At 43.0% G+C, this 15,830-nt stretch overlaps 1 protein-coding gene across 11 annotated transcripts in view; it reads left to right on the forward strand.

Annotated features, from left to right (window-relative positions):
* Positions 1–15,830, forward strand: part of Grip1 (glutamate receptor interacting protein 1) — a 647,269-nt gene that overhangs the window by 540,305 nt on the left and 91,134 nt on the right. For 6 of the 11 annotated variants that reach the window (XM_028759129.1, XM_028759131.1, XM_028759128.1 and 3 more), the window contains 3 exons: positions 2,841–2,993; positions 14,459–14,645; positions 15,240–15,385. In XM_028759129.1, coding sequence (XP_028614962.1) covers positions 2,841–2,993; positions 14,459–14,645; positions 15,240–15,385 — 486 coding nt within the window. Of the gene's footprint in view, positions 1–1,953; positions 2,110–2,840; positions 2,994–6,797; positions 7,124–14,458; positions 14,646–15,239; positions 15,386–15,830 lie in introns of those variants that run through there. The other 5 variants (XM_028759124.1, XM_028759123.1, XM_028759122.1 and 2 more) reach the window with 2 other exon arrangements.

Below are 15,830 nucleotides of genomic sequence, written 5' to 3' on the forward strand. Positions count from 1 at the left end.
GCCAGATGTGAATCAGAGGCTAACATGGCGGTAGTGCTGTAGTCTAGGAGGAGGTGGTACCTAGACACAGGAAAATCAAACCAGCTACTCCTGCAGAAAGGTAATCCCAGGTTTAGATCACAGTGGCTGCAAAATGGTTGCTTTCACAGATTTTCTACAAATCTTCTAAAACCCAAGTGCCGAGGGAGGGAAACCTGTTGACCAAGATCACATCCATTTCCTCTCAGGATGTCTGTTGTTGTCAAGTCGATGGAACGGTAGGGAGAGTCAGCGCTGCTGCTGCTGCTGCTCATGGCGCATCTGCTTGTGTTCTGTGAGGCAGCACCATGCCGAATGCTGTGTGTGCATAATTCCCACAGCTGGAGCGATGCTTCCCTGAGGACAGTGGGGCTGAGAGGCTGCCTAGCTGGGAAGGTCAAAGACAAGGGGAACACAAAGGCAGGTAAGCGAGGCCCATGTCAGCCTCGCGCCAGGAGACCCCTATGCTAGGACCTTTGAGGATGAGACAGGCTGGGGGTGCCCTCCCAAGCTCGAATCTAGAGAATACTCATTTTCATGCAAAGCTTTCAGTGCCTTTGCATGAGTAACTACTGTCACTCGCTCAGATTCTTAACCATAGAGTCATAAGAGAAAATCAAAGTTCATGACTGTTTTCAATGCTTCCGCGATCACTCCGAGAAAAGGTCCCTATTGGGTACAGTATTGTCCCTATCTGATCTGGTAACAAGAATAGAATACAAGCCATTTTCCAGAATGCCAGACCGATAGAAATTTAATTTTTCCTTGTTTTGAACGTAAAGTCTTGTCATTCTGATTACATTTCTGGGTGTGAATATTTTTTATGTGCAACATTTTAATAATAAAGTTTGAAATGTAAAAGGATACTGTCTCATATAGCCCAGACTGTGTAGGCTATGACGACCTTAAACTTCTGTTCTTCTGCCTGCACCTCTTGAGTGTTGGGATTATAGACGTGTGTCACCAGGCCTGGTTTATGTACCCTGAGTACCAAGCCCAGGGTTCCTGTAAACTAAGTGAGCACCCCACCAATCACACTACATCCTCACCCCCAAAAGTCAAATCTTAACAACAGCAAATTTAGAATGGGAACATGATATACTTCCTTTTTTTTTATAAACAGAATATGGATACCAAAACTTTGAAGTTAAACTCATTACAATTTCAATTTTATGCCATATTAATGAAATATAATAACATAAAGCATTTTTAAAATAAATGTTTCTCGTATGGCCTTTTTGTAAAAAAAAAAAAAATTCATAAAATATATTGAGGCTTTTCTCCTTATCAGTCAGGGAAGAAAAAAGGTTCTGATGGGGCAGATGATTACAACAGTTTATTGTTGAGGAAAATCGAGGGCACGGAATGGATGGATGGCAGTGTAATTAAAACAGCGGGGCAGTAAATCGTGCAGTGGGACGCACATCACAAGCCGGCGTGATTTACTGTCCCGTCTCCTCTCTTTCTCTGACGAAGGGTTCCTAACTGACCAGGATTTGCAAAGCCTTAATTACTAATCGTGTGTCATAGATCTTTATGAGGATGACTTTTAAGTTTCAAAAAAAGAAATGTTTTTTAATGTCTGCAGTGAAGCTCCGCGGGGGGTGGGGAGGGGAGGTTAGAAATTAATTCAATAGTAAAAAGATGGGCCGGGAAAGACACACATGATTCTCGGAAGATGAAAGTCTCCACGGCTGCTGTGAACCTTCCATTTGCTGACCGCTTAGAAAAGGGCAAAGCCAAGTAGATTTTTGTTTCCCTCTTTGCAAGCAGCTTTCATTTTTGTTAACGATTTTTCTTTTTCTTTTTCTTAATTTGTGCAATTCAGTTACTTTTTCTTTTTTTCCTTTTTTCCTTTTTTTCTTTTTTTCTTTTCTCTTGTTTTGTTTTGGTTCCTTGTCTTCCTTATTTCTCATCATCACGTCACGTGGGCAGTGAAAATTCAGAGGAGCGACAGACAACTTCCCTGGGATTCCTGGGCCAGCAACCAGTGCAGCGTTCATACCAACCATCACCATAACACGCACCACCCCGACCATTGCAGAGTACCGGCCCTGGCTTTCCCGAAAGCGCTTCCTCCAAACAGCCCTCGTAATGTTCCAGGCTTTCTCCTCCTGGTCCTTCCTTTGATTCTGTTCTTCTCATGCCTCCTTCCCCCTGCCTCACTCCATCTCTGGCTCCATGGGTAGCGCCTGCTTTCAGTTTTGTGGTTTTCTTTGTACTAACACCACGTTGTTTCTGCTACCTGTCTTCCTTTCTGCTGGGAAGCATCCGTCAGTATAAACAGACGGAACGCATGGGGACGTTGCTTAATGACAGATGGCTTGCCTTGCGTGTGCGAGGCCCCGAGTCCCCTCCCCAGTACCACAGAAACAATAAAAGAAGAAAATAGGAAAAAGTTCAGAAGCCTTTCTATACAACTCGGGACAACTCAAACTTGGAGTATGGTGGTCTCAGATCTCTGTGTATGTGAGTCACTTACGACATCCGTGTCAGGAAATGCACCAAAAATGACATGGTGTGCCTGATGTCTTAAGTTTTTTATGGAGAAATTTGTTCTAATCTTTGTTTAATTTTTTTTTGTTGTTGTTGTTGTCTGAAGCAAAATGCACAGTCTGTGTGTAGCCACAGGCTATGGAGGGCCCCTGCTCCTCAAAAACTCGTGACTCTGAAACTCTAAAGCACTGGCTCTGGGCTTGGTCTTTGTCTGGGTCGGAATACTAACTAATCGTGACTATGTGGTGTCTCTTTGGGTCGTTGCTGGTTGGCACGGGGTGGCCGCATCTAGAACTGCTCCGTGCCAAGTCTTTGCTCTCTTACAGCGGCTGTGATACCGTCGTCCTCTCCTACCTCTATGAGCGCGTACAGTCTGAGCTCCCTGAACATGGGCACTTTACCTCGAAGCCTCTACTCCACTAGCCCACGAGGAACCATGATGAGGAGGAGACTGAAAAAGAAAGACTTCAAAAGCTCACGTAAGTGAAACGCTATCCAGATGGTCTATTTTGGTCTCCAGAAAATGCACAGGAGGAGTACGCTAAGAGGTATGGTAATTTGACAGTTGCTATGTAGCTGGTAGCTCTGGGCTAAGGGACATGACTGAAACCCACGATCTGTCTGGAAATGCTTACACTGAATGTAACTTCAGGTGGATTTAGCTCAGACTACCTTTTCCTACAACTATGCGCCTCCAACTTTGCCTGTAACAACTTTTTTAAAGAACTTCTCTTTTAATGACTTTTGAGATGCCTTCCTACCTTGGGTAGCTTCGGGCATAAACATCTGTTCTTCATATCTTATTCCCTCTAAAGCACTTTTGTACAAACTCCACCCCTCTTTTGATAAGTGTGAGTCTTGTACATTTGTTTATCACAATACATTTCATATGCTATTTCTTGACCTCCTTTTGAATGAAATTTGAACTTTCCTTTCAAATTGTCATTCCCCAGCTTTTCTTTACTCTTGTCTTTATTCCATCGCACTGAGAATCCCTTCTGTTGCAAGTATTTCTTGCTTTTAATATACATTCATTTATTCTTTTAAAAGCTCATACATGTGTACAATATATTTCAATCATACAAACCTCCTTGCTTCCCTCTCTTGCTACTTTGAGATTCTCCCATGTCCCTCTCTCAGCTTCATGAAATGCTGACCATACATGCATGGGGCATCCCCCAGAACATGGTTAGCCTTCCGAGGCCTACACTATTAAATAAGACAGTCTCTTCTCTAACAGACACCAACTGTCAATAGCTAGGAGTGGAGGCTCCTGTATTCTTCCCACATTCTCAATGGAATGGTGGCTAGCTTGATCTTGTATGGGTCCAGTGCTGAAATCATAACTATGAATTCATGTGCAACGACCTACCTGTCTGTCATGTTGGGCAAAAAAGGTTTGCAGCAGATGTCTGACCTCTTGTTCCTACAGTCAGTACTCTTTGCTGATGATCCCTGAACTGAGCCTTGGTGTGTGTGTGTGTGTGTGTGTGTGTAGTGTGTGTTTCTGTAGTGTATGTGTGGTGGTGGGGGGATGATATAGATGTACAGATACTTACTCTGCACTTTAAGCAATTGTGAGTTTCTGTACTAGCTGCCATCTACCCGACAAAGATACTTCTCTGACGAGGGCTGAGACCTGCGCTAGAATATGGGCATGGAGAGATGTATTTAGAAGGCAGTTTGGTAGTATGTCCATTTAAGAACTACAGAATTAAGAAAGTTAAAAGGATACTAAAATTCACAAAAACATCCTAAAGTCTACAAACTCCCATTCTTGAAAATATTTTCTGGACTAGATAGCCAAGCAGATGTAGACCAATCAAGGCAAGGAAGGTATGGTAGCCCATTGTTTTTTGTTAGTGTGGTTTATATATAAAGGAAGAATGGCTGGGTGCTTCGATAAGGAAGAAACAGGTTGCCCCTAATTTTTTTCTTTTCTGTTAAAGAAGCTGAACATCTTTCATCTTAATCATATATAAGGGGAGAAGATGCCCATATTTCTAGACAGTTCTAATCACAGTGTATTACATGCCTTGTATATTTTTGTTGGCTGAGATTGTGACTCCCATAAAGAAACCTAGAGATGACAGGGTCTATACCTACATCTCCCATGAGAATGAAGCAAAGAACATCTGTGTGTTACTCCAATAACGTCAAACCCAGAGATGCTAAGATGGCTACGGAGAAGAGTGGGAGTGGTTATTGTATCTTTTGGCTCTTTGGTTTGTGTGCCAGAGAATTCTTATCCTGAGAATACCTCTCAGTCCTAATCCTGTCCATCAGTATGAATCTTACATCAGTACTATACTGGGCACAACAGCGATCACCCACTGTCGGGAGCAGTTTCCTCAGGTGGCGGGAACTTGAAGCCTTCATGACATAGAGAACCATAATGCAAGGCATGGCTAGCGTCTTTGATTTCCTGGTGGTATACACATAGTTTTTGCCTTGTTTTTGTCTTTTAAATGTAAATCTTGGCAGGAATATTGAGATGAGTCAGTAGCTAAGGATGTATCCTGCTCTTCCAAGAGGATCCACGTTCAATTCCCAGTCTTCCTATGAGGTGTCTCAAAGCCATCTGTAACTCCAGTTCCAGGGGACTTTATGCCATCTTCCGAGCTCTATGGGCACCTGATAGAAAAAGTGAACACATACACACACAGAAAAAATTAAAAATAAAACATGCTCGAATATAAGGTTTTTTTCATCTTTAGTAAATGAAATTAACAATAATTTGTAATTAGGACAATGAAAGAATAAACTTAGAAAAATTTTTAACAATCTAGATTTCTATTTGTTTCTTAACTAAGGCTAGAGTAAACTAATCTTGGCAGAGCCCAGTTGCAGACATGCACAAAGTGACTCTACATCCTGGAGGTCTGTCACCACAGCATCATATTCTAGCTGCCTGACCCCGAACAAGTGTCATAAGCTTATTATGCCATTGCTAAAAATGGGAATAATTATAGCGATAACCACCCAGCACTGGATAACCAATTGGGGAGAGAGAGAGAGAGAGCAACAGGGAGGCCTTACTTATTCAGGCTGTGAGATCTGGCCTCCTAGGGTGACCACCATCTTAAGGGGGCAGGATCATGATTTAACAGTTTTACTGGGCTGTAATATGTGTATTGAGTTTTTTTCATACAGTGCCTCCAGGGCATAAAGTCGGAATGTGTATATAGATGTGGTATATGGTATCTTCATGTGCACTGCTCATCAGTGATAAACAGGTCCCATCCCTCTACAGGACAGTGCCATGACAATCCATTCCCTATTGTCTGTACCTCTGCTCTGAAGGCTGGCCGTTTGTGTTAGCTAAGGCTTGCTGTGTTGTTAGGGTCATGAGAGGCTATGAATGAATGCCAGTATGTCTGTCGTTGGCGTTTGCACATCTTGGATTTTGGAGTAGGGAGCAAAGCAGAGGTCTGCCCTTCCCCCACACCGACTCATACATTCTCTCCTGAATCAGCCCACAGTCATCCAGCTGCACCAGAAAGACAAACAGAGACCTGGGTTGAGACATTTCCAGGTCCCGTTTGCTGCAGATGGAAGCCACTAAGGCTCTGATGACACATATGTAACGGGATGTTTATACACATGTCTCAGCAAATCAGATGCTCTGTACCTTAACATGTCAGCAGAGCCCAAATGGTATGACCAAAATTTTATTTCCACTTAAAATACATGAAAAATTATGGTATTCCAATTTGGGGGAAAAATAAGAAAATTGAGCTTTATTGCTTAATACTGCCATTTTAGATGTAAAGACGTCAAGTAACTGAAAATAAAAATTTTACCACCACCCTCACTATACGCCCTGATTTCTTCCCCTGCTTTATTGATGTCTCCATTCTGGGTCATCCTTTAGCGTCCACTTTCTAACAGTTACATTTCTATAGTAACCAGGCCACTCACAGATGGCGAGTCACCTCGAAAGCCACAAAGATAATAAAAAGTCTCTTTGCTGTATTGTTAATGAGGTCATGATTTACAAAACAGAACAAAAACATTTCCAGGATGAAGTAAGGACATTGCCCGAAAAAGGAAGAAATACTCTCACATTAATATTAAAACCTTCGTTATCCAAAGGGGAAAATACAGAGTCTGCAACAGTATGTCACAGACATGCTTTGAGAAGGTCTGGTGTTAGTTTCCCAGGGAGAATAATGAGTTCCATGACTCCAGGCTTTGAGAAGAGTCACAGAGCCCAGGAACAATTCCAACCTATGTCACAGAGGAAACTCAGTCCTGTTTCTGGAATCTTTCGGGCCCCTCCCACCACCAGCACTGGCCCTTCTTCAGCAACCAAAGCAATGGCTTCTACCAGCATGAGGACACACTGCGTCTAGCTCTGCCCTTACTGCCTCTGCAGACAGAGCCAATGGGGTGACCTCTCCTGTTCCCAGTTAACCTACATTATAGCAAGCAGCAGCAGCCAGGACGCATTCCCAGAATGCCCTTTATTTCTTTGGTCCCCATCCCTTGCATCAAGAGAAGATGACAGCAAAAAGGGCTGAAAGGAACGAGATGAAGAAAGCTAACAGTTTTCACCGTGCTTTTCGTCCACCCGTAAGAAAAGGACAGAGGATAAACGCAGCTCACGGTAAGCTAGCGTGAGTCAGAAATGAGACAGCTTAGACGCTGCCCAACACCCCCTCAGCTCTCTGTGGAGAAGGAGCTGATCACCCTCCACACCCCCCACATTCCAATGTGACACACAGTATGTCAGGTCCACAGCAGGCCAACCTCAACCCTGCAGCTTTTTAGTAAGTCTCAAACAGAGAATCAAACAACAAAAATACATTATCCTAACAAAGCCTCGGGCTTTTTTTTTTCTTCCTCTAAACTTTTTAAATGTTTTTCCTATCTGATAATAAAGTTTGCAGCCTCTATAATTAACACATTAAAAATAAATGTTGAGAAGCGAAAACTTTAAAAGCCATTGACTACCTTTGGCTTCTTCCTACCCTCCCCTGATACTTGGAAAGACAGAAATAGCTAGCTAAAGCATCCTGCAAACCTAAGGAGCTGTGACCAGATCTAGCCTTGTGAATGGAAACTCAGAAGAGTAGAGGGAATACGGAACGCATACTAGAGAATGCATACCTGAATCTCCAATTACAGAAAGGTCCTCTCTTTCCTCTGCTAGCCAATCAACTGATGAAGCAGGATAATCTGTGTCAAGTTACACAAGGTTGCTTTCTGTGTTCTTTTGGCTTTTGATCCCTAAGCCTATAATTTACCTTTTCCAAATGTGATTTGTTCTAATAATTTAGCATCTGGCAGTAACCTAACTACTTATGGAAGTTTTCTATTGAAAGGACAGATCTCAGTGTGTCAAAGGACTTGGATAATTAGTTGAAAATTTACAAGTCACTTCGTTTAATCATATATTTGAACTATAAACTATAACTTCCTATAGTTACAAAATCAATGTATAATGCATAAATTATTTTCAAAGCTAAGTTAAATAGCCTAGTTAGCTTAGAGCACCTCAATGTGTCTCGAGATGGAGCTTACAGATCAGTTTTTCTTCTGGAATGATTTTTTTTTTTTTATGTATTGCCAAACATCAAATAAAAATTTGTCCAATCATCTTCTCTGAGTGAAAACAGATACAGAAGATCCTTCCTTTGAGGAATTAATCACTTAGTCTAATGTAGCCCAACTACTACTATTAATGTGTAACCTGGCTTAGCTGCTGTTGCTGCTGGTTCTGCTGCTGCTGCTGCTTCTTTTTCTTCTTCTTCTTCCTCTTCCTCTTCCTCTTCCTCCTCCTCCTCTTCTTCTTCTTCTTCTTCTTCTTCTTCTTCTTCTTCTTCTTCTTCTTCTTCTTCTTCTTCTTCTTCCCCTTTTCCTCCTCCTCCTCCTGTTTCTCTTCCTCTTCCTCCTCCTCACCTTCCTCTTCCTCCTCTTCCTCTTCCTTCTTCTTCTTCTCTTCCTCCTTTGCCTTCTTCCTCTTTGGTTGTTCAAGAGAGTTTCTCTGTATAGCCCTGATTGTCCTAGAACTCCCTCTGTAGACCAGGCTGGTCTTGAATTCAGAGAGATCTGTCTCTCTAGTGCTAGGAATAAAGGCTTGTGCCACCACAGCCAGTGTCTTAGGTAGGGTTTCCATTGCTGTGAGGAAACACCATGGCCAAGGCAATTCTTATAAGGACAACACTTACTTGGGGCTAGCTTAAAGGTTCAGAGGTTCAGTCCAGTATCATCACGGTGGGAAGCATGGCAGCAACCAGGCAGACATGGCACTGAAGGAGCTGAGAGTTCTACATGTTGTTCCGAAGGAAAACAGGGGAAGACTCCCTTCCAGGTAGCTAGGATGAGGGTCTCAAAGCCCACCCCACAGTGACACACTTCCTCCAACAAGGCCACACCTACTCCCACAAGGCCACACCTTTTTTTCACTTTCTTAATTTATTTTTTTCAAATCGTAATTTTTACTTAGTCACACAGGGGTTATAAACACAAAAAGGCAGGATGTGGGGAAGGGGATGACACTGGAGCATGGGTGTTCAGGGGGAGAACAGATATCTTTCAGAACAGGGTATTGGTTGGGTGAAGGTTGTCTTTATCTAAGTTGGTATTATCTGCCAAGCAGATAATATATAGGTATTATCTACCTATTTACAAGGTCTATGACTACTCAGGCTGGTAAATTGTCACAAAAGCTGCCAGTTTACAATAGCTTATAGCCATCTGTTTCATTGTTTTTCCACAGAGACCCAAGACTTGACGTTAGTATACATGTATGTCAGGCCTATTGCTGATTTTAGGCCTATGGCTGATTTTAGGCCTTCAGTGTGTAAGCAGGGCTGCCCCTGACATCTCCTCCCTTCTCTAAGTATAGAAGGGCTGTGGCAATTCTAATCTTGCGAGGGCGAGGATAGAGGCCTGACCTCCAGTAATTGAAGGGGACCTTGTAATGGCTCCGGTCCCCCTGTTGTTGACCAGTGAGGCATGAGAAGGCCACACCTTTTAACAGTGCCACTCTTTGGCTAAGTCTATTCAAACCACCACAACCAGGATCTCCTTGTTCTTCCTTAGTGGAGATGAGAAGCTGCTGTCTCGAACACAGGGGTCTTTTAAGATGTGACTGTTTATTATTTTATGTGTATATGTGTGTATGACTGAGTGAATAAATGTGCAGCTACCTCCAGAGGCCAGAAGGGGTTGTCAGCTTCCCTAGAACTGGACTTAAAGGTGGTTATGGACTGTCCTATGTGGGTGCTGGAGTGTGAGCATTGGTCCTTTGGCCATCTCTCCAGCCTTGAAACATACCTTTTAGCTCTAGTTAAGTAGTCCCAGATAGCTGCATCAAGCTGACATCACAAATGAAGGAGAGTACTTTGGTGAACCCGTTGAAAGGTTCAGAAATCCGTAAAGGGGAGCTCAAGTAACCTTCCATAGAAGTGATGTCCAGCACTGTTCTCCTCTGGGTGATGACTAGAAGGAAAGCTGCTCTCTAGATCCTTAATGTAATCTTCGGTATCCAGACCAGAGTGCTGCTCAGACCACAGTACCTGCCATAACCCCGACCCTCCTATAAACACTGGTCTGGGCACAGCCCTCAAACCTCTACCCAACAGACCTTCAGGTGCCTGGATTTCTACCTTGGAGAGGTGAATTTATGTCAAGGGGGTATAGATGGCCACACATCTTGATCCTTACCCACTTCCCCACTTCCTGGTGGGAAATCAGAGAACCCTGTTGCAGGATCCCACTTCAAAGTCTTCCCTCTTCCTTAGGAAGCTGTGAAAAAGGCAACCTAGTCCTCAGAGCCCCAGGCCAGGCTGCCTGCCTGTGATGCTGGCATCTGAACTCTGCTCAGAGCCTTTGTTCTACTGTTGTCTGTCTGTCCGTGTGTTAATAAAATAATTCTTATAATCTTACCCGCAAGAATATCTGTGCCCTCCAGAAGTCATTTCAGAGATCTTTCTCTTGCCGATAGGAAATGGTATCTGCTGGTGGGTTTATGTCATCAATTGCAAAGACTATGGTCTAGAATTAATGTGATAGCCCCAAGTTACATGTTGGGATTTTAAGCCATCTACCAGCTATGCAGAGTAGATTTGAGGGCTACTCCATTTCCACGATAGCCTGTTAAGGAAAAGAGTTTTTTTTCTTCAATGTTTTATTACCTCTCTTAATAAGATGGTTCACCCATTCTCCCAATGCTATCAGTTCCAGTGATTTCCATGATAGAAACGTTTGGGTGACGAATGACTGCTGATTATCTGTGTGATACATTGACATGAAGTATGGCTTCCAAACGGAACACAAGTGGTATTGGAACATAATCATTAAAGAAGACATCATTTGATGATAGAATTGAAAAGTTCCTGGGCATTAAAGAACCCAGATATATGTGTATTAGAATGGCTGAGATAAAAGCCCAAATTAGGTTGAAAGTAAAAGTGGAAAAAGTTACTGGGCGATTGACCAGTTTGAGACAATGGGAAGTGAGTCAAAGGCCATGTTGAGATTTCAAGACCAAGATGAGAAACAGGATCATCTTTTCTTCAACGTAGGAGAGGCAATGAGAAAGTCAAGATGACTTCCCTAATTTGGAAAATAATTTGAAGTCTTTTGAGATGTATCTGTAGATGAAAAAAATTCTCTGTGGTGAGAAAATTCATAGCTGAAATGAGAGGAGGAGAGAGACAGACGGATAGAGAGGAGATAGACAGAGACAAACAGACAGTCAGGGACAAACAGACAGAGAAGACAGAGAAAGGGACAGACAGTGAGGCAGAGACAGACAGACAGACAGACAGGCAGGCAGGCAGGAAGGCAGGCAGGCAGGCAGACAGACAGAAATAGAGACAGAGACACAGGATTTTACAGAAGTCATATGGGCAGGTGAGGGCAAGAATCAGAAAATTGTGCACAGAACTGAGGTTGAAGATCTGTTTCATATACTGGAAGGTGGAGTAGATACAGTCAGGGGCTGATATAGTAAGAAATTAATATCAAATCTTCATCAACACCTAAGGAACAGTTTACAGTGTTCCCAAAGCTAGTCTCTGCATTGAGTTGGAGGGAATGAGGCCATTGATTTTTTTTTTCAATCAGAAAAGCATCAGCGAGAGCAGTTTTAGCAAAGAGTAAAAGAAGACAAGTTTGAAGCAGAGTCGGATTCAGCGCAATTCTACAGAGCAAGGTCAGGAAAGCTAGGAGATCGAGTGGGAGAGTTAGGGAAAAGAAACAAGGAAGATGTTCTCAATGGCGTAAGGATCCCAGAAGGGCTAGAAATCGGGGAAAACCAAAAGAGATTGTGATAGCACATGGGTGGTGGGAGCTCCTAGGAAGGTCAGGAGTTCAAGGTTATCCTCTCAGCTACGTTGACAGCAAGTCTGACTACATGAGACTAAAGATTCAAGACAAGCAGCATAAGGAAGATTTATCCTTGAAATGGGAAAAGAAGGAGAGAGGAAAAGAGAGAGGACAGTTTTGATGGATTCGGAGGTTGGGAGGGATCTTATCTATGAAACGTTCATTAAATGGTTGAATCTTTTTCATTCTCTTAGGAAATGCCATTTGGCCCTTCTGAGGCTGGAGGCATTTGAAATAGATCCTTAAGGAATTAAATCGGAAAGATTCTAGAGCCCTGTGGAATGTAATAAGAATTTAGAACTGACTCTTTTTCTGACAGGTTTTAACAATTCGGTAACAAGAAGGGAAGGTGACTAGGCATTAGCAAAGAGTACCAAGCATAGAGCCTAGGGGACCGTGCGTTAAGAATCTCTGATGGTCACAGATCCTTCACTGAAGTGGTCCCCAGGCTTCCAAGTACATAGTGGAGAGAAAAGATAGAAATGGAAGGCAATTGGGGGATGATGGCTTACAATCACAGGGCCCAGTCTCTCACCTGAGGCTGTGGAGAGTTTTGGAGTCTCCCATCCCTACTTCAGCCAGTGTTCTCTTTGTATTTAAAGTACAAAGGTATGTCCGTGGCTTAAGGAGGACTATTGCATGTAATACTGTGTCAAAAGCAGTAGGCTTCAAGACAAGAAACAGGAAACAGTGCTACAAAAGAGAAGGCACTTCCACTGTAGGATGTGGGGAAGTCACTAATACAGGAAGTGATTAAAAAGGAGGATTCGACTATTGAGGTCTTGGGGATCTTTTAAGGGATGCAGCCATGGACTGCATTGATGGGGAGGTGAAGAAGGATGGATTTGCTAGTAAAGGACACTGAGAGAGCCGAACAGCCACGAAGCCAGTATGTTAGAAGGTTGCCACCATGATAAGGACAGGGAAGGCTAGAGATTAAAGCTAAGATATGGGAGACTGAAGTTGTGACATCAACAAGGAAATGGGGGAGTTAAGAAAACCAGAAATGTAAGCTTACAGATCAGGCTGGAGAAGCAAGGATAGAATGTGGAATTTAAAATAGCAGTTTGAGGATGGAAAGCATTGTGAGTGAGCAAAGAGTATCTAAAAGCTCTCTCTGTCCCATGTAGGAGAGCAAAAATGGGTTCTAGTTGGAAGAGGGTTAGAAAGAGCTTAAGTTGAAAGAGCCATTTTGGACAAAGTGACATTTCAGCATTGTGGGTCCCCTACCCCCATCGGTGTTACACACCAGCAGTCCTGGGGTACAGACAAGCTGGGGAGCAGGGTCTCAGGCAGCAAGAATGGTGGTAGTGAGTATGGTGGGTTTGAATGACCCCCCAGAGACTGGTCCAGAGGACAGCTCATTTATTGGCTAGCAGGGCTAGATTATATAGCTCCATTCAGGGAGAGAGGGGAGGGAAAAGTACAAGGAGGAAGTGCGGGGCTTCCAAACATAGCTAGATTAGCAGACTGCAAGTCACGTGATCTCTGAGAAGCCAGTTCTCTGGCAGGGTAACAGAAGCCTAGCTGGCTTTATCATGGTGTGACCTTTGTCTCTATGGAGTTTAGTAGGCCCAAACCTTGGTAAGGAGAGCTTCCACTCCATGCCATGCTCTCAGAACGATGTTTAAGGTGTGAGCAGTGCTCTCCCATTCTTCATCTGGCTTGTGAACCCAAAAGCACAGGACCCTTGCACACAGATCGCATGTTCAAGCACAAGAGGCCAAATCTTGTGGGCAAAGCAAAGAAAGGCATTTGGAAATGGAGTGGTCCTTTCAGGATCAAAGCTGGGGATGGAAATGAGATAGATAGATAGATAGATAGATAGATAGATAGATAGATAGATAGATGGATGATAGAGACAGGATAGATAGATGATAGATAGATAGATAGATAGATAGATAGATAGATAGATAGATAGATAGATAGATAGATAGATAGATAGATAATGTCTGTCTAAAGATGCCCATTAATACCAGAGAAGTTAATTAAATGGGAAGTAACAGGTGACTGGAGACTAAGCCAGACAAAACAGAGAAACAAAATTTGGGACAAGAGGACCATATGAAACTTGAATGACTCACCTTGAATGACTCACCATGCCCACTCAATACTGGAGAAAGACTGGGGACTAGCACAGCCTCATCATCCCTGGGGCTACAGAGATTGTTTCCTCAAAACAGAAGATTGCCTTGTTCACAGTCACATATGGTTGAAGTGGAAAACTCAGACCCACCATCCCGGTTCCGCTTGCAGAGAGAAGACAGATTTGTGGAGATGGAAAGACGGGCCACAAGGTCTTGTTTGGTTGATGCTCATCTGTAAAGCCCAGGACTAGATGGCATACCCTGATCCCGAGGCTGTCTTTTTCCCATAGTCCCTTCCCAGCCTCTGGGGCATGGAGTAGCTACCCTGGTCCTGACTCTAGCATAACAAACTGGGAGATGCATTTTCCCTGTTCAGCAGGAATCCAACTTTTTTTGCTGTAAGGCCAGCATTTAAACTTCCTCCATTGCAGACGAGCTTCTGTTAAGACATAATCTATTTCGGAAATGCTGAGACCTGCTTGAACCTACGGTCACTTTCTTCCTGTTTCTTTCTCTAGTGTCTTTAGCCTCTAGCACTGTGGGATTGGCTGGACAGGTTGTTCACACTGAAACCACAGAGGTTGTGCTGACGGCTGATCCTGTCACGGGCTTTGGAATCCAATTGCAGGGCAGCGTGTTTGCCACAGAGACGCTCTCCTCCCCGCCTCTGATTTCCTATATTGAAGCTGACAGCCCAGCAGAGAGGTGAGGTACTCTTTCCCAGAAGCTTTTCTGCCCTGCATTTCTGACACCAGCTCTTTGTGAATAACTAATAAATCATGGAACCAGGGCTCAGTGCAGGAAAGACAAACTGTAATGAACTCTCCATTCTGATGATAAAATTTTATGTTCTTGATCAGGTTTTGGAAGAATTATGAGCACGGGTGATTTTATTTAGCAGATTTTGTTCATTGGAATACTAGAGGCTGTATTAATTATAAAGGAGACAAATCTATTTAAAAAAAAAGGCTAAAGTCCAACTGAGGTTATGTCTCTACATTACAGGAATGTACATTCATCTTTCCTATCTGTTCATTCTGGTCAGATTATAATATTAACATAGTTATGAATTATTAATTAATTCTCTGGGATACTTAAGAAACCCCTTGCCCACAATTGAAACTATGGGATTCAAGAGTGCAGGACATTGCAATTGACCTAACATGCTTGCCAACAGGATCAGCTCAAGGAGATCAAATGGTTATGCTATTTTGCAAAGATTAAATGAGTCAGGATGGCAAGTTCAACCCCACGATTGTCTCCTCTAATTACTGCCTCTCACCTGTGGTTCTGAACTAGGTGTGGTGTGCTACAAATTGGAGACAGAGTCATGGCCATTAATGGAATCCCAACAGAAGACAGCACCTTTGAGGAAGCCAATCAGCTCCTGAGAGACTCTTCCATCACGAGCAAAGTAACACTGGAAATAGAATTTGATGTTGCAGGTAAAATCTGAGCCTCGAGTCACTGATAGAGTCAGAAGACAGCTACATATGACAGTCATATCAGCTATGTGGCAGAAAGACACATCAGCTATGTATGTGTGTATGTACATATACATACCTGTGTATATACACATACATGTGTATATATACATGTATACACACATATACACACAGCACATTCTGTTTAAGGTGTTTATGGTGTCAGTTTGAATTGTTTGTATTATTCATTTAAAGTGTCCAACTGAAAATTAATGTGACCTTTATTCTTTTTCTGGCTTTTCAGCTTTGTGCTAGACAAACTAGATTCTTTAGACCCAGAAACAAGAACACACTGTGTGACTTCCTGATGCAGAGAACATGTGAGAGTCAGGCAGGGAGCAGTGAAAATTCATGAGACAAATGGATACAAGTCCAGTAGGTGAATGGATACAAGTCCAGTAGGTGA

Source organism: Grammomys surdaster, unplaced genomic scaffold (assembly GCF_004785775.1).
Source record: "Grammomys surdaster isolate TR1022 unplaced genomic scaffold, NIH_TR_1.0 126271, whole genome shotgun sequence".
In the NCBI taxonomy this organism is placed as follows: Eukaryota; Metazoa; Chordata; class Mammalia; order Rodentia; family Muridae; genus Grammomys; species Grammomys surdaster.